This window comes from Carcharhinus amblyrhynchos, chromosome 3 (genome assembly GCF_965287045.1).
Source record: "Carcharhinus amblyrhynchos chromosome 3, sCarAmb.v2.hapA, whole genome shotgun sequence".
Classification (NCBI taxonomy): domain Eukaryota; kingdom Metazoa; phylum Chordata; class Chondrichthyes; order Carcharhiniformes; family Carcharhinidae; genus Carcharhinus; species Carcharhinus amblyrhynchos.
Genome location: NC_137326.1, coordinates 103,686,755 through 103,704,967, shown reverse-complemented (window position 1 = coordinate 103,704,967; position 18,213 = coordinate 103,686,755). Strand labels below are relative to the sequence as shown.

General features: G+C 39.4%; 1 protein-coding gene across 1 annotated transcript; it reads right to left on the bottom strand.

The window, feature by feature from the left end:
• Positions 1 to 1,129: 1,129 nt before the first annotated feature.
• ndufb5 (NADH:ubiquinone oxidoreductase subunit B5) lies at positions 1,130 to 17,998 on the bottom strand. The gene is made up of 6 exons (XM_080185629.1): positions 17,713 to 17,998; positions 12,386 to 12,471; positions 10,156 to 10,222; positions 5,475 to 5,536; positions 4,234 to 4,340; positions 1,130 to 2,627 (listed from the first exon to the last, which is right to left on the bottom strand). The coding sequence occupies exons 1-6, from the start codon at positions 17,966 to 17,968 to the stop codon at positions 2,507 to 2,509; spliced, it is 699 nt and encodes a 232-aa protein (XP_080041755.1). The 5' UTR covers positions 17,969 to 17,998; the 3' UTR covers positions 1,130 to 2,506.
• Between the last annotated feature and the right edge of the window lie 215 nt (positions 17,999 to 18,213).

The following is an 18,213-nucleotide window of genomic DNA, read 5'->3' as shown; positions in this document are numbered from 1 at the left end:
TAAAAACTGAAAATTAAATTCTAAATAGGATGACATGCACACACACTTTCTACAATGCACTGCTGGGTATAAAGTACAATGAGAGAAACATTGTCCAAGCTCTTCATCTCATTCCTAAGTTGCCCAACAGACCCCAGTTTGAAAGTGATGGTGATCACATTGAATTTAACAGGGGTGTCAGCAATGATAGTGAACTCAATGAAAAATCATAATGCCAAATAAACAGGCCAAGAAAAACTCTTCTATTTCTGACAAAGTACATGATGTGCATTGTCTGATTGAAATGTGAAATAGAGTCAATGTGATCCACAAATAGCCTGCTTAAAAAAAAAGCATGCTTCAAAGATTTTGGGGACAACATGAATTAAAGCACAGCACAGTTCTGCTATTTAGGACATGGTGAAAAAAAATCTGCTATCTGTCCTGGAATTCATACTGAAGATCTTAATTTGATAGTTTGTTATTGGTCTGAAATTCCCAACTGATATGGCCCCTCCAAAAATAGTGACTGCACCTTAACCAGTCAAATTGGCTACAGAGGCTTTCTAACTTGGAAGTGTGAACATTTTTATAGCTGGGCCTTGGGCATTTTTCCTTAATTTAAGATGCTAAACATAATCGGAAACAGAGGTTATACAAGACTGAATTCTGAAATTGTGGCAAGTAGAATATCTATGTCAATGTATTATTTCTGGGTACAACCCTATTAGAATTTTGTCTCAATGACTTCAGAATTATCGAGTTACATTATGTTTGTACTTCTGTCCTGTTGGAAACTTTCCAAGAAAAAATATGCATTTGCAGTGCAGTGATTTTTACAGTAGAGGGCAATAAAACACAGGTATCTATAGGAAAAGTAGCAAATATTTGTGATAGAATCACTGAATCCCTGCAGTGCAGAAGGGAGCCATTCAGCCCATCAGGTGTGCACTTACTGCCCCCCCCACCTCCAACAACCGTCCTGAAAGAGCGACCCCCTCCCCCCCACACCCTCTAACCCTGCGCAATTCCATGGCCAATCCCACTAACCCACACATCCTGGGACATGAAGGGGCAATCCAGCTTGGCCAATCCTCCTAACTTGCACATCTTTATTCTTTTGAAATAAACATTCAAAGAAACTTAAAAATGAAGTTCCACTTACTTGTGAATTTATTAGAATGCATGTTGGAGGGCTCACAATATGAACAACTGAAAATACAACTTTGACAATGTGTAAAATAATTTTTGAAAACATTTTTTAAAACTAGGAATAATGAACTATGCAATTATTCCAACTTTTTTTAAAACTGCATTACTTTATATTTTATCTTGATCATTTCTTTACAAATTAAAACTGGTTCATAAAATCCCATTGCCAATAAAAAAATCAAATTTGATATGTAAAAGCAAAGTATTTTCTGAAAATCTGATTCTGAAATCTGAAATTAAAAGTAGGGAATGGTGGGAATACTCAGCAGTTCAGGAATCATTTTTTGTGAAAGGAACAGGATTCAAGTTTCAGGTCATGATCCTTCGTTAGAACCAGGAAATGATCGAAATGTAATACATTTTGGGGTCAAGTGGTGGAGGGTGGAAAAAGAAAAACAGAAGGGAAGGTTTATGATAGGGCAGAAGATGGAAGACATGAAATGAGTTGGCAACCTTTTGACATTGCCTTGTTTGATCATGTCCACAGAAAATAAGGACCAGTGAATAATAATTGAGTAGAAATCCCAATCAATTTTTCCCCTTCAAAATCTGCTGTACTCTCATACTATCTGGTTTGCATCTATACCATTGGCCTCAACTACTCCATCTGATATCGAATTCCATATACATCGTTTCTTCTATATTTTCAATTGGATGCATTAATGATCATCTAATATTTACAGCCTCAAATTTTAGTCTTGTAATAAATAGAAATATCTTCTCCACACTCACCTTATAAAAAACTTTCATGTTGACTCTATTAGGTCACCCTTTTAATTTTTTTTTCGAAACTGCTCCAACCTATTCAATCTTTCCTGTTAGGTTAACTGCTCAGTTCTGGTATCATTTTAGCAAATCCTTCTTGCATCTTCTCCAGTGCCTCTATATTCTTTTTATATTATGGAGACCAGAACTGTTACAGTATTGTGTATTGTGACCATGCGTCTTGCCCAGAAAGACAGCAGGAAACTCTTAGCTCACCACTAAGAGGTGTGGATTTGTAAGGCATTAGATTCTTCCTCTCATCACTTCACAGAAACATCTTCATCACTAAATTTATCACCTAGATGTCCCAGTTAAAATCAGGAACTCACTATATGGATAACTGCAGGAGGGAACATCAATAAGTAAATCGTCTACAATTGTACGACTTGAACTAGGTTAAAACTTATTTTAAAAAAAGGCATACTTCAAATAGAATGAGTCTTTATTTGTCAAAAGAATATTGATGCAAACATTGACATGATAGAATTTAAACAACTTTTTCACACATCCTTCGAATGGCAATTAGCATTTGCCAGCAATCTTTGTCCACCTAATAATCTGGGTTTGTCTTCTGTGAGTCATCAATCAAATTTTTATCCAGAGTTTCATATTGATACCAAGCTCCATCACCCCTCTCTCTCATCAGACGGCGAACCTCAAGTTGTTTCAGCCTATAATTAAAGAAAGTAAAACACAAATTAATCCAAATAGGTTTTAGTTCCAAAGTTTTAAATGTGTTTTAAAAGGTAACCAACTTCCAATCTGTTGAACAGCTTTGTTCCTATCTCCAGAATCATGCATTAACCAAAACATACGAATAGAAAGCTTGTTCCGGGGCCTCTCCAAACATTTATCTAATAATCTGGTGACTGATGCACAGGCATAGTTCTGGTAAAAGGCAAAGTCACCATTGTTCCACATGAACAGAGGCTGCTCTCCCCTGTAAGGGGGAGGGCTAACTGGTGGTGATTTAATCTGAGGATCACCACAACTCAGGCGAGGGGCATAGAACATTACAGTGCAGTACAAGCCCTTCGGCCCTCAATGTTGCACCAACCTGTGGAACCAATCTAATGAACCTCTAACCTAAACTATTCCAAATGTTATCCATATGCCTATCCAATGACCATTTGAATGCCCTGAAAGTTGGCGAGTCCACAACCGCTGCAAGCAGGGCATTCCACGCCCTTACTACCCTCCGAGTAAAGAACCTACCTCTGACATCCGTCCTATAACTACCACTCCTTAATTTAAAGCTATGTCCCCTCAGGTTAGCCATCACCATCTGAGGAAAAAGGCTCTCACTGTCCACCCTATCCAATCCTTTGATCATCTTGTATGCCTCAATTAGGTCACCTCGTAACCTTCTCCTCTCTAATGAAAATAATCTCAAGTCCCTCAGCCTTTCCTCATAAGACCTTCCCACCATACCAGGCAACATCCTGGTAAACCTCCTCTGCACCCTTTCCAATGCCTCCACATCTTTCTTATAATGCGGCGACCAGAACTGTACACAATACTCCAAGTGTGGCCGCACCAGAGTTTTGTACAGTTGTAACATGACCTCACGGCTCGGAAATTCAATCCCTCTACCAATAAAAGCTAACACACCGTACGCCTTCTTAACAACCTTATCAACCTGGGTGCCAACTTTCAGGGAGCTATGCACATGTATCCTGAGATCTCTCTGCTCGTCAACACTACTAAGAGTCCTTCCATTAGCCTGTTGAGAAAGCGAATCTTCATAACTTCAGCCTGTGCTGTTGACATACCTTTACATCACGAACCAGCCGTCCAGCCAAATGAGCTAAACCAATTGTACCTGCTTCTGCTACAATTCCTATCAATTACCTTTTTGCATAACCTTAGGTTTCAAAACACCAACTTTTGATAAGTTTCTGATTTCATATTCCTAATGTAAATCTGCCTCTCGATAACAGGACTTCTTTGCACTCAATTCTTCTTCAACAAAATTAGTGGATGGAATATGCAGGTTGAGAAGTAATGAGCTATGTCAAAGAATTGACAGATATAAATAAGACACTTCAGTTGTGTCAGTTGCTTTAAATTCTATAAACCATCAGCATTAGTCTTTTTTTGAAAGTTACATTTGTCTCATCTTTAAATGACCTGTGTTACATGAATGTGGATGCTTGGCCACCAGTTTTTTTTTATACCTGACAATTTCAGTTGTAGTTTACATTTTTAAATATTCAGCTTTAAAAAGTAATCAGGGTAATGCTGTTTTCATAAATACATAAATTTGCTCTAACTTACCTCATATCTGCCTTCTCTGTTTCAATAGAAATGAGGGCCATCATTTTCTCATAACCCTTCTCAGGTGGATCATAGATATTTCTTGAAATCCACCTGGTTATGGGATGCTGCAAATAGAAAATGGTGTACCAAGACATGGAATTATTTATAAAGTGGTACCTCAACACCTTATTCAAAATATTAAGCTCAATCCTTCACCAGAATTCACAGCAGGAGGAGAAAACAATTATTCTCAATTTTCTCCATAGCTGTATCTTTGCTTCTCCTTGGTCAGTCCCAACATACAAGCCGTAGTCATATTTAGGGAAGGCTCAGTAGCAGCACTCACACCTCTTAAGTTAGGATTCAAGACCCACTCCAGAGACTTCAGGACATAATCTGGACAAACATCAATACAATACTATGGGATCTCAGTTTAATATCCCATCTAAAAGATGGCACTTCCAACATTGCAGCACTCCCTCAATACTGCTCCATCTGAGATTACACAGACACACACACACAGACATGTCCTTGATGGGGTTTGAGCTCTTAAACTTTGACATTAGAGACAATAATGTGACCAAAAACATATTACAGCTTAAACCAAAACATCCCTAAGCATGACTCCCTCCATAGCTATTGTTTCTAATTGTCCAATTTTATTTTCAAATCATAGATATGCCACTCAATTGTGATTATTTATGATGAAAATTTTCCTCTCGTTTAACTTTCTAATATCTTTTGTCCTTTCCATATCAATGTTTTTGGCTCTCACTACCTCAAGCTCTATTTATTTGCCTTGTCTTTTGCTAATATTTACTCAAGACCATTTTTCCCTACCCCAGCAGCTTTATCAATTCTATTCTCCTTCTATAAGCTGTAAGCTGCAGAGCTATGGCCCAGATTTAGGAAGGTGGGGCTGGTATGGATGAGATGAGCCTCATGGCCTCCTTCTGTGCTGTAACCTTTCTAAGGTGCTTTGGTACTAAGTCCAGACTTCCCACACCCTCATCATACAAGTTTAAAACACTCTCCCACCACTCTAACTCCTCACATCGGTATTTTATTTTAGATGCAATTAGTCTCTTGCCCTCCACACACGTATCAACCAAAAGTGGGATGAAATACCTCCAAAGCCAAAATTTAACTGCTAATAAATGTGTATCCAAAATGGTGCTGAGCTCAGTTAAGAAATATTGCAATTCATGATTGACAGCAAGTGCATTAGCTTTCATGTATTAATAAGAAATATATTATACCTTGTAGTATTCCCAGTGCTCCGGAACATAACCTTCAGGAATCTCTGCAAGTTCGGCCTCACCTGTGAAATGCAACACCATAGACACGTTCCTTTTTAAAAGCCATTTATTCTCTTCCCAAGAAGAACTGACCCTTGTCATGGCACTTGAGAATTTAATTTGTATTTGCTAGAGAAATAAATGTGGTTTTACACAGTTACACATTGTATGCCCTGCATTATTAACCAGTATTATATTTTGCTGTTTCAAACCACTTTAGTTGAATGTAATTTTTCAGTAGCCAACTTCAGTAAAAATAAATTCAATTCATCAAATGATCATAATTACAAACTTGAAAACTGAGTTATATCTTACACATCATGTCTTTTTATTTGTTCATGGGATTTATCATCCATCCCTAATTCTCCTCAAAGTTGAGTGTGATTCACCTTCTTGAACCACATCTTGTGTGGTTTAGGAGCATCCACAAGGAGTTCCAGTGTTTTGACCTAGCAGCAGTGAAGGAGTGATGACAGTGTGACTTTGGGAGGAACTTGAAAGTTGTAATGTTCCCACTGCTCTGCTACCCCAGTCCTTCTATATGGTAGAAATCATGGGTTGGGAGGTGCTGTTGAAGTTTTGGCAAGTTGCTGTGTGCATCTTATAGACATGCCAGCCATGATGCGTAGTAGTGAAATGTTTCAGGTGGTGGATGGGGTGCTGATTAAGCAAACTGCTTTGTCCTGGATATCCTAAGCTTTTTCAGCTTTGTTGCAGCTGCACTTCTTCAGACAAGTACCGGGCACTCCATCACAGTCCCTATCTTGTGCCTAGAAATATAGCAAAATCTTTGGATAATCAGGGGCTGAGTTACTTGCCATGGAAGACTGAGCTTTTGACCTGCTCCAACAGTTCTGTGGCTGGTTTAGTGGAGTTTGTGGGGACCCCCAGGATGTTGATGCTAGGAGAATTCAAACATTGAATATCAAGGGGAGGCAATTAGATTCTATCTTGTTGGAGATGGTCAATGATACAATCAAGTCTGAATGCTGCCCAGTTTTTGCTGAATGTAGGCAGGGAGTGCTTCATTATGGAATGGAACTAGACACTAAGCAATCATCAGCAAATATTCCCTCCAGAAGATCCAGAAGTAGGCAAGTCATGAATGTAACAGTTGAAGATAATTAGGCCTAGAACACAGCACTGAGGAAATTCTGCAACAATGCCCTAGAGCTGACATAATTGCCCTCCAGCAGCCACAACCATTTTTTGGCACCAGATGTGATTCCAACCAGTGGGCTGCTTTCCTCCTGATCCCCATTGATAATACTCCCATAGTATGTAGATACAAAAAGTGATGAGGAAAGTGAAATGTTGGTGTTTATTGTAAGAGCAGTAGGATATAAAAGTAGACAGGTTTTGTGGCAACAGTACAGTGGCTTGGTGAGATCACATCCAGAACCTGTGTACAGTTTTGGTCTCTTTATTTAAAAAATATATAATTGCATTGGAAACAGTTCAGAGAAGCTTCACTTAGTTCAGTCCCAGGATGAAGGGTTTATCTTACAAAGAAAGGTTAAACAGGTTGCGCCTATACGCATTGGAATTTAGATGAATGAGAAGTGATCTTTTTGAAACATACAAGATCCTGGACTTGATATGTTAGGTATCGGGGGGGATGTTTCCTCTTCTGGGGGAGATAAGAAGCAGGCTATTAATCAGTAGGTACCACTTGAAAGTACCGTGCTACCATGTGATGTTAGGGGCCACTCCCAAAAATGACTCCATACCTTTATCATTTCTCATCCCTACCAGACAGCTTCTGTATCGTGATTTCATGAAATTAGGCCATTCCTCTCTATTGTGCTAATTAACAGAATAACCTTCTACTCATTCCTACCTTCGATCCTTCCTAAAAGTACAATTTGGGAAAATAGGAGGTTGGCTATTTAGGAGGGTGAATTAAAAAAAATACCCAAGTAGTGTGAGATTGCTGAGTTCTGAGATGCAGAGGAATCTGGGTGTCATGAAATCAAAGAAAGTAATTAGCAAAACTAATGGAATGTTATTGTTTATTGCATGAGGAATTGAATACAAGAGCAGGAAGGTTATGCCTCACTTAGATAGGACATTGATAAGACTACCTTTGGGATATGGTGTGCAGTATTAGTCCCCTTATTTAAGGGAAGATGTAAATGTGTAGGAAAGAATTCAGAGGTTTACTAGGTCAATACCTAGAATGAGCAAGTTGTCTCATAAGTAAAGGCTGGACAGGCTAGGTTTATATCTACCAGTGTTTAGAAGAGTAAGAGGTGACTTGATTGAAACATAGATCCTGAGAAGATTCAGTAAGGTGGATGTGTAAGGATGTTTCCTCTTGAGGGAAAATCTAGAACTAGGGAGTCACTTTTTAAAAATTAAGGGTTGCCCATTTAAAACAGAGATGAGGAAAATAAATTTTGCTCAGAAGGTTGGGACACTTTGGAATTCTGTTCTTCAAAAGGTGGTTGAGGCAGAATCTTTGAATATCTTTAAAGCAGAAGTAGGTAGAATCTTGATAAGCAGGGAGCTGAAAGGTTATCATAATCAGGAATGTGAAGATGAGGTTAAAGTTAGAACAGCTAGATCATACCAAATCTTGCAGCAGGCTCAACAGGCTGACTGACCGACACTGCTCCTAATTTATATATTCAGATGATGTTCATGGAATCGCCTCCCATTAATTGTTTAATTGCCTGTAAACTTTCTTGACTGGATTTGGCAGGACTTCAGAGCTTTGATCTAATGCATCGTTTGTACATTTGCATAGCTCTGTCTATAACTACTTTCATTGTTCAGCATGCGTGTAGTCCTGTGTTGCAACTTCCTCAAATAGGCACCTCATTTTTAGGCATGCTGTTCTGCAATCTTCTTTGAACAAGGGCTGAGAGGCTGGTTTCATGGTAATGGTAGAGTAAGGAATATGCCAGACCATGAGGTTACAGATTATGGTTGAGTGCAATTCTGTTGCTGCTGATGACCCACAGCACTTTGGGATTGCCCTTTTTTGAGCTTCTAGATCTGAATCTATCCTATTTAGCAAGATGTTAGTACCAGACAACACAACAGCGGGTGTCCTCAGAGTGAATACGTAACCAATTGCTGGTTACTTCTATAAATACTACTATACACCGATACATTTGCAATAGATGGTTTGGTGAGGTTGAATTCAGATAATATTTTCCTTTTTTGTTTTTATTCCAATTCAATCAAATCGAGTCCAATTCAGAGTCTCAACAAGTTGAGACATTCCTAATCCAAGCTGACAGGACAGGGCTCTCACCTCCTGTCTTAGGCTTGAGCTACATGATCCAAACTGATTGTAGTAGGCATAACTCCTCCTCCAAGGCTTGATCTCATTTGCATCTTAGCCAAAAGGCCAAGATGCCACTTTTAAAAATTGCTTCAAATGAAGCTAAAATGTAACCTAATGACTTCAACTAAGCACAACATGTTGATACTACACTTGATCTTAGTCAAAAGGATAGTTCTGTCAGCACTTATTGTGGGCCTAGCCAGACATTTATATCCTTCAGGACACAGCTAGCTCAGACAGCAGTAGTACTATTGAGTCACCATTAGTGAAGAATATTGAAGTTCCCTGTCCAGGGTACATTCTGTAACTGGCTGCCCTGAGTACTTCTTCCAGTTCTTCTACGTAGGGAAGTGATGATTCATCAGGTTCAAGAGCATAGAAGGTTACAAGCTGGTTTCCTCGTCCATGTTTGACCTGATTTTTGAGATAAAGATTCAAAGTTGAGGGCTTCCAGTGCCAATGACTCCCAGCCACATAGCGGTGTGCTTTCACTATTGGTGGTTCTGTCCTGCTGGTGGGGCAAGACACCTGGAGATGAAGCACTCTGATAGTGGCTGTAAGGTATGATTCTGCAAATATGGCTATGTCAGGCTGTTCCTTTACACATCTGTGGGACAGCTCTCCCAATTTTAGCACAAGTTCCCAGGTCTTAGCAAAGATGACTTGCGCAGCATCAAATGGGCAGGGTATGCCTTTGTTGTGCTCAATGCCTAGCTCAATTACACATAATCCATCTAGTTTTATTCTTATAGACTTTTGTAGAGATTTTACGCACTCAGTGGTTTGATATTTCAGACAGCAATTATAAGTCAATCACATTGCAATGCATCTGGAGTCACATAAAAACCTGACTGGGGGCATGACATGACCTGTGGGCTCTGGAGAGGCTGGAGTGCCACTAATTGTTTTCATTAAATTTCCTTTAAACTTTGGGTTTTTTACGGTTACAGTTCCCTTTAAGAGGCTGTTAATTCATTCACTTGATTATTAGCTCAGTTGTTTAATTTATTGTTCTACTCAAAGAGTACAAACAAGGCTGGGTAAGGATGGTATATTTCTTTTCCTTATAGACAGTGGTGAACCAACAGAGTTTTACAACAATCCAATGATCACTATTGCTGATGCTCGATTTTATTCCAAATTTACTTAATTAAGTATATTTAAATTCTTCAGCCACCAGAGTAGAATTTGTATTCATGCCTCCGGAATATTGGTCCAGGATTCTGGATTATTAATTTAGTAACCGTACTACCGTTCCATTTCAATTTGTTTTCAATGTCAATGTGCTTATTTCATGCATTTATAAATAATTTTTGCCTCATTTATAATTATTATGAAAATACTTACCAATAAAAATATTTATAAAAGTGATTAATGCAGCCAATGGTAATCCAGTCAATAAAATATAGAATCTCTGCAGAAAGATAAATTGAGAATTTGTAATCAAATTTATGAATGCAACTTTCACTTGTGTTTAAAGCTGTATGCAATAATTTAATGATATAGAATAAATACTTCAATTACCCCTAATAAGCTGCCAAATAACTATTTATGTTCAGTTGAGCTTGCAACATTGCTTACTTATGCAGTGACCTCTTCTCCAAGCAAAGGAACATGCCCAGACATTGCAACTTTTTTAAATTAAACAAAAACATAGGGAGCAACATTAGCTCCCTGGTTTATTCGCATAGCAACCCTCAAACAGAGCTAACACTCTTTTCTCAAATTGTGGCTCCCTTTGAAAATTTCGTATTCTTGGGTCTGCCTTATAAGTACAAGATGAAAGGCTTCAACAGAATGTCTCTTTTTTTCCAAGCAATTCTCTCAAGTTCTACACTACCAAGTGACTAAATAACATCATAACTTGCAGTGAAGTGGGACTCCTGCATGGAGCCCTGTTATTGTAAAAATAAAAATAGGCAGAATAATTCTCATTGTAAAAATAGGCTGGATAAGTAGGCTGTACCAAGACACCTATATAGTTTGCCTCAATCACAGATATTATATCACAAGTCATTAACACAAACAATTTGCATTTTATATAGAGTCTTTAATGTGACAAAAGATGATGAGACACTCCACAGATGAATTATCAAACAAAATTTGACACCAAGCCCACAAAGAAAGAATTAGGTGTCCAAAAATTTGATCAAAGTAAGTCAAAAAGGAATGTTTCAAAAAGAGAGTTAGAAAAGTGGGGCAGTTTAAGAGGCAAATTCCAGAACTCAGGACCAACATAAGGCAACAGAAATTTACAAGGCCAAAAATGAAGCAGCCAGGTCTTGGTGTGTTCCACAACACTAATCCATAAGTATTTGCATAATTCAGAATTCCAAACCATGAAGTAAAGAAATTATTAAAAATATGAATGTTTGTTGTACCAAGGAACTGAATGCAAATCATGTGAATTTAATACACTTAAGCTTAGGTCTTTACATGGAAAGTCTTAAAAGTCTGTGGGAGAATAAGACCTCACTTTTTTTTTATATACTTGACGCTACTTCGGTTAATCTATGACCTCAGAACAAAATAAGCCCCGCTGTAGTTTCAGAAGAAGCCCTTCAACCTTCTTCTCAACTCATAATGACTGAGGCATTTAGCAGTCTTTGAAGCCCAGTTGAATTCCAGACAATGGATACATATTTGGGTTGAAGACCTGATGGAGAGGTGGGAATCATGTAGTACAGGCCTCTGGCTTGTTGAACAAATAATATTGTCTTGCTGAGCTGAAGAGCTCAGTCTGCTCTTTAATATCTGAGACGTGGTCACAGAAAAGACTTTTGCCCAAGTTGAATACTTGGCCTTCAAGACTGATTCATTTTTGCGTGCCTAAGTCACCTTGCAAAGTCAATGTCACTGGAAAAGTAAATTATATAACATCAGTTTTCAGCCCGCCAATCTCCATGAAGGAGAATGTCATTAAACTTGGATTCTGGAACTTATGTGAACCAATATTCATTTTCACTCTCATCTCTGTACTACAAAACCTTCTTCTCTCTATCCCTCTTTGTACTGTCTGAGAATGGAGGCGATGTTGTGACCGTCCTTTCTTGTTCTGAATGCGTACAAATAAACTAACCCTTTTTAGTTAATCATGTGGGGTTATTAATGGAAAACCACATCACACAAAAACACAGGGTTTGGGAAATATGCCACCGTTTTATATGGAGAGAAACAAGTTGAAACACCTTTCTGTTTAGGGACCGCTGGTGAAAGGAGAAATTAGTGCTGTTTAAATTAACCCTTCCTGTCCGTAACAAGTCCATAATGCTTTTGATAAATGTTTCAAAAGCTTTATAACAAAGACAAAAAGATCTTCAAGATGTTCGAGTTTATACAAAAATGCTTGAACCTACAGTATTTTTGCAGTAATCCAATTATTTTTGTACCCATGGAAAGTAGATTGATAGACAAATAACATTTAGAATTTTTTAAAATCAAGCTTTATTGTTATCCCATGTTACCCATGGCTCCATAACCAAATTATTTACTTCAACATATTGAATATCAGGCAGAATAGCTTTTCCATGCTTATGGAACAATTGACACTAATTTCAGATGCAACTTTAATACGTACCAAGAGACGCAGAAAGCGACGGTCATAATATTGACTGGATTTGATTACAAACATCCGTTTTCCGTTACTGCCATGACGAACTGCCACTAGAATATGACAAAAGCAACACAGTTTCAAGCAATAGAAAAATAATAAATGCACTTTTGATATATTGTTAGTTTTCATGTGTATACTGATGACTCTACAGCTCTACCTCAACAACTCTTGACTCCTTCACTATTGCTAAGTAATCAAACTGCTTACCTGACATCCAGGACTGGATGAGGAGAAATTTTCTCCAATTAAATATTGGGAAGAATAAAACCTTCCCATTCCAAAACTGTTCCCTGGCTATTGACTCCATCTTTCTCCCTGGCAATGGTCTGAGATTAAGCCAGTCTGCGCACATCTTGATGTGCATTTGATATCCAGATGAGCTTCTGAGCTCACATTCATGCTATCACTTAGATCACCTGTTCACACTTTCTGTCTTAGCTCATCTGCTACTGAAATTCTCATTCATGCTTTTGTTACTTCTAGACCCAATTATGCCAATGCATCCTGGTTGGTCTCCATTCTATCCTCCATAAACTTGAGGTTATTCAAAATTCTGCCATCTCAGTATTAACTTGCAAGAGATCCCATTCCCCCCTCTCCCCTGTGCTGTTTGTCCTACGTTGGTTCTTAGTCAGTGAACATCTCTAATTTAAATTATTTTATCTTTGTTTTCAAATTCCTCCATGATCTCTTTCTGTCAAAACTCTGTAATCTAATCCAGCCCCACAACCCTCTTGAGATTTCTGCACTTCTTGAATTCTGGCCTCTTAAGAACCCAAAATTTTAATCCTGGAAAACTTGTAGGAGTTCCTCAGGGTAGTGATCTAGGCCCAGTGATATTCAGCTGCTTCATTATTGACCTTCCCTCCATCATAGGATCAGAGTTGGGAGATGTTGACTACACAATGTTCAGCACCATTTCAACTCTTCAGATACTGAAGCAATCAGTGTGCATATGCAGAAAGATCTGGACCATACTCAGGTTTAGGCTGATAGGTGGCAGATAACATTTCCAACACACAAGCGCCAGGCAATGTCCATCTTCATTAAGACAGAATCTAACCATCTCCCCTTGACATTCAATGGCAATACCATCACTGAATCCCCAACTATCAACATCCTGAGGGTTATCATTGACCAGAAACTGAACTAGACCCACCATTTACATACCATGGCTACAGGGGGTCAGAGGCTGGGAATTTAGGACAGAGTGACTGACTTCCTGACTTCCCAAAACCTGTCCATCACCTACAAGACGCAAACCAAAAGTGTGCCGGAATATTCTATGATGGTCTTTTGGAGAGTCGGTATAGATTCAATGGGCCAGAAGGCTTCCCATTGTATGGTAGGGATTTTATGATTCTATGCTAATTTACACTCAATTTTCTACAGTCAACTTATCATAATTATGCATGTTTTCAATTTATATGCTGTACTGAGTATAAACTGATAAGGAATAAAAACAGCCCGTGGGGCCACATCAGGCAAACTGATTTTGAACCAGCATAAAAGAATGTAGAAAGCACAAACATGTTGTTTTGGACATAATTCATGTTTAAAATTCTCCAATCTGTGTCAGTTGGGCTAATTCCGCCAAGATACTTCTAACATAAGCAAACAGAAACTCAATATTTTACCAAAAATGCATACAGTTATGTTAAACGCCATCCTCTCTGAGCTGTACTATGTAGCAAACTTTATTCCTAATACTGACATGGGTAGATTACTGTTTTCATGCAACACTTAAAATACTTCTGCTAACTTCCTGAACTATATTAAACATAGGTTAAGCATTCACATGCAAGTAACATCAAACAAATTTCTATCAAATAGTTGTATCTTTCCTTTTGAGTGGCCCAGCAGGAACTATATAGCTGATAATCTCGTGGCAATTTTTCACAATTAATTTTAAACAGATGCAATTTAAAGTTTTCCATTAACTTTTTACATTTTGCTTTTTCCCCACTTTTTTCCATCTTAAATATGCTTGAATTTTTTGCTACTCCAGTGTTTTTGTTCAACACTCTCCCAGAAAATGAATCAGATTTCTGATACAAGTCTGCACAGCTATTTCATATAAATTAGTGACCATTTCCAGAACTCTAATTTTACAGGCATGTAAATTCCAGTATTTTAATATGTTGAATGCAAAGGCAGATTTCTTCCAGGCCTTTCTTCTCCTAAACCAACTTCCCTTTCCTCTCCAAAGTCCTTGAATATGTTGTTGTTTCCAAAATCCATGTCCATTTTTCCCAATGACCAGGTTTCCACCACATCCACAGTAGGGGCAGAACAGTAGCATAGTGGTTGGCACTGCGGCTTCACAACGCCAGGGGCCCAGATTCGATTCCCAGCTTGGGTCACTATTTGTGTGGAGTTTGTACATTCTCCTTGTCTGTGTGAGTTTTCTTTGGGTGTTCCAGCTTCCTCCCACAATCCAAAGATGTGTAGTTTAGGTGAACTGGCCATGCTAAATTCTCCCTCAGTGTACCTGAACTGGCGGCAGTGTGTGAGACTAAGGGATATTCACAGCGACTTCACTACAATGTGAATGTAAGCCTACGTACAAATAATATATAAACAACAAATAAACTTTTCTTTACCAAACTTTTATTAAAGTCACAAATTATATCCTATGTGACAGGGTTAAAAGTAACATACCCCTCTCCGTCATTCTTGATCTGTCCGTTGCCTTTGATGTCATTGACCACACCATCCTTCTCCAACACCTCTCCACCAGAAACCAGCTCGGTGGAACTATTGTAGCCCATTTCCATTCTTATCTGTCTAATCATATCCAGATATTGACCTCTTCCCACTTGTAAGAACTAGGAAGAGGAGTGGGTATTTTAGCACCTTGAGCTTGGTCTGCCATTTAACACATCATGGTTGATCTCATCTCCACCTCAACTCTACTTTCTGGGTTGTTCACCATCACCCTTAAAACCCTCACTAACTAAAAATCTGCCCACCTTTTCCTTAAATTTAGTCAAAGTCCTGGCATCCACCATGCTCTGGGGTAGTGAATTCCACCGACCTACGACCCTTTAAAGAAGTAATTTCTCATCTGTTTTAAATTTGCCAACCCTTATCCTAAAATGATAACCTCTTGTTCTAGATTGCCTTGCAACAGGAGACATCCCATCCATGTCTACTTTTTCAATTTCCCTTGTCACCTTATACACCTCAATTAGATCTCTCATTCTTCTAAACGCCAAGAAGTATAGACCTGAAATGCCCAATTTCTCTTCTAAAACAAATCCCTTATCTCTGAAATCAATCTAGTGAACCTCCTCTGAACCACCTCCAATGCCTCTTCAATCAAGCAAGGGGACCAAAACTGTGCACAATATTCTAAGTGCAGTCTCACTAATGCTTTGTACAGTAGCAACAACACTTCACTACTTTTATATTCTATTCCTTTAGCTACAAATGCCAAGATTCCATTTGCCTTCCTTATTATCTGCTGTACCTGCAAAGAAACAATTCATGCACGAGGTCACTCTGATCCCTCTGCTCCAAAGTTTCCCTTAATTTAGATAATAATTTGCCTTTGTATTTTTCCTACCAAAATGGATAACCTCACACTTATCCATGTTAAACTCCATCTGCTAAATTTTTGCCCCATTCACATAACCTATCCATATCCACTCACTATCGCAACCATAACTTACTGTCCCACTTTTCTTTATTTTTAATCTTGCACCTTCACCTCTGGTCTCCTCCAAGAATCTATCACTGGCCAGCTCTTATTTCTCATCTACATACTGCCCCTCAGTGACATCATTCAAAAGTAATGTCAGTTTGCACATGTTTGCTCTCTTGACATCTCTACTATCTTTGTCAGACTGTTTGTCCAATGGGCAGCAAGGGGCACTGTGGTTAACACTGCTGTCTCACAATGCCAGGGACCCAAGTTCAGTTCTGGCCTCGGGTCGCTGTGTGTGGAGTTCGCACATTTCCCCATGTCTCCACGGTTTTCTCTTACAGTCCAAAGATGTGCAGGTTAGGTTGATTGGCCACAATAAATTGACTCTTAGTGTCAAGGAGATTAGCAAGGTAAATACATGGGGTTACAGGGATAGGATCTGGGTGTATTGTTGGGACAGCCTCCTCCTGCACTGTAGGGATTCTACAGTTCTATGATTTAGAATCCTTACAGTGCAGTGGGCCATTCAGCCCATCAAATCTGAACTCACTCTCCGAAAGAGCATTTTACTCAAGCCCACCCCTCCACCCTATCCCCATAATCTTCCTATCTTGCACATCTTTGGACACTCAGGGGCAATTTACTTAACCTGTACATCGTTGGACTGTGGGACGAAACTCTCACAGACACAGGGAAGATATGCAAACACAGTTGTCCAATGCCAGAATCGAACTCAGGTCCCTGGCACTATAAGGCAGCAGTGCTGAACACTGTGTCACTGACCATTGGGAAATCTTTCATTCCTAACCACAGACTCCATCCTTCTGCTGCATTGTCTTGAGGCTGAACCAGACCATTTGCAACCTTAGTGTGACCCTGAGATGTACTTCCAATCACATACTGGTGCCATCATTAAAACTGTCTAACACATTTCTGTTACATCACCAGACTACTGCCCTGGCTACGAAACCCTCATCCAAGCTACTATTACAAAACACACTAGCCAGCCTCCCACATCCTACATTCTACCCTCTTTAGATTTGAGATAATTTCAATACCTACCGCCTATGTGTTAACTCACTTCAAGTCTTGTTCACCCATCACTCCTGCATTTGCTGACTTACTTCCCAATTAAGCAGCACCTCAATTTCAAATCAATCCATGGCATCCAACTCTGCAATCTCTTTCACCCCCATAATTTTCTGAGACCTGCGCTCCCCTGATTCCAGTCTAACTCCATCTCGAGCATCCCAAATTTTAATCATTCCACAATTTAAGGCAATGCCTTCAGCTTCCTAGGTTCTAAGCTCTGAAATAGCCTAATTAAATATTTCCACTTCCCTCCTTTAAAACACTCATTTAAAAACTGACCTCTTTGACCGAGCCTTGTATCACCTGCCCCAATACAATATCACCTGAGGGAGCTCAGCGTCTAACTATACATAGAACAGGAACAGACCCTTCGGCCCACGATATTGTGCCAAACATGACTCTCCTGCGAAGCAATTTATGACACAAAGCCGCTATGTAAAGGGAGGTGGTTGTTGTTGTAGCAGCTTTGTTGCTCGCACTTTGACAAGGTCAATCGGTTCCCCGGAGCAGTCAGGCAAAGGGTGAGTCGGTAAAAGTCGGCAGTCCATACCTTTAGTAGCTGGCGGCAGGACCCGGAGCAGGTGGTTTCCAGCCAGCTGCTGGAGTTTGTGAGCGGGGCGCCGGGCCACAAGGGCAGCAGCGGCCCGCAGCACACTCAGCACCGCCATCTTTGTTACTCCCAGGTCACCGGGACGGTCATAGCGGGGCGGAACACAGCCGGCGCCATCTTTGATGCGGGCGGGAGGACCGGTCATCACATTCCGCAAGCCGTTTAGTAAACATTCAGGAAACCTCGAGATCCGCATCCTCCCTCACTTTGGAGGCGCTTTGTGAAAAGGTGATTGAAGTGAGTGAAAGCGGACAAAAAAACATTTTTTAATTCTTTTAGTTTAAGATTATGACAGTATTTTATTTCGGTATTTGACACAAAGACCGGGGCAATCCTGGCTGTCTTAAACGGGGTGTATTGATGAGATATTTATTTTTTAAAGTCTGTAAATAATTTTTGGCCTGCGTTGTGGAGAGGGGGGAGGGGTTCACGCTGACCAAC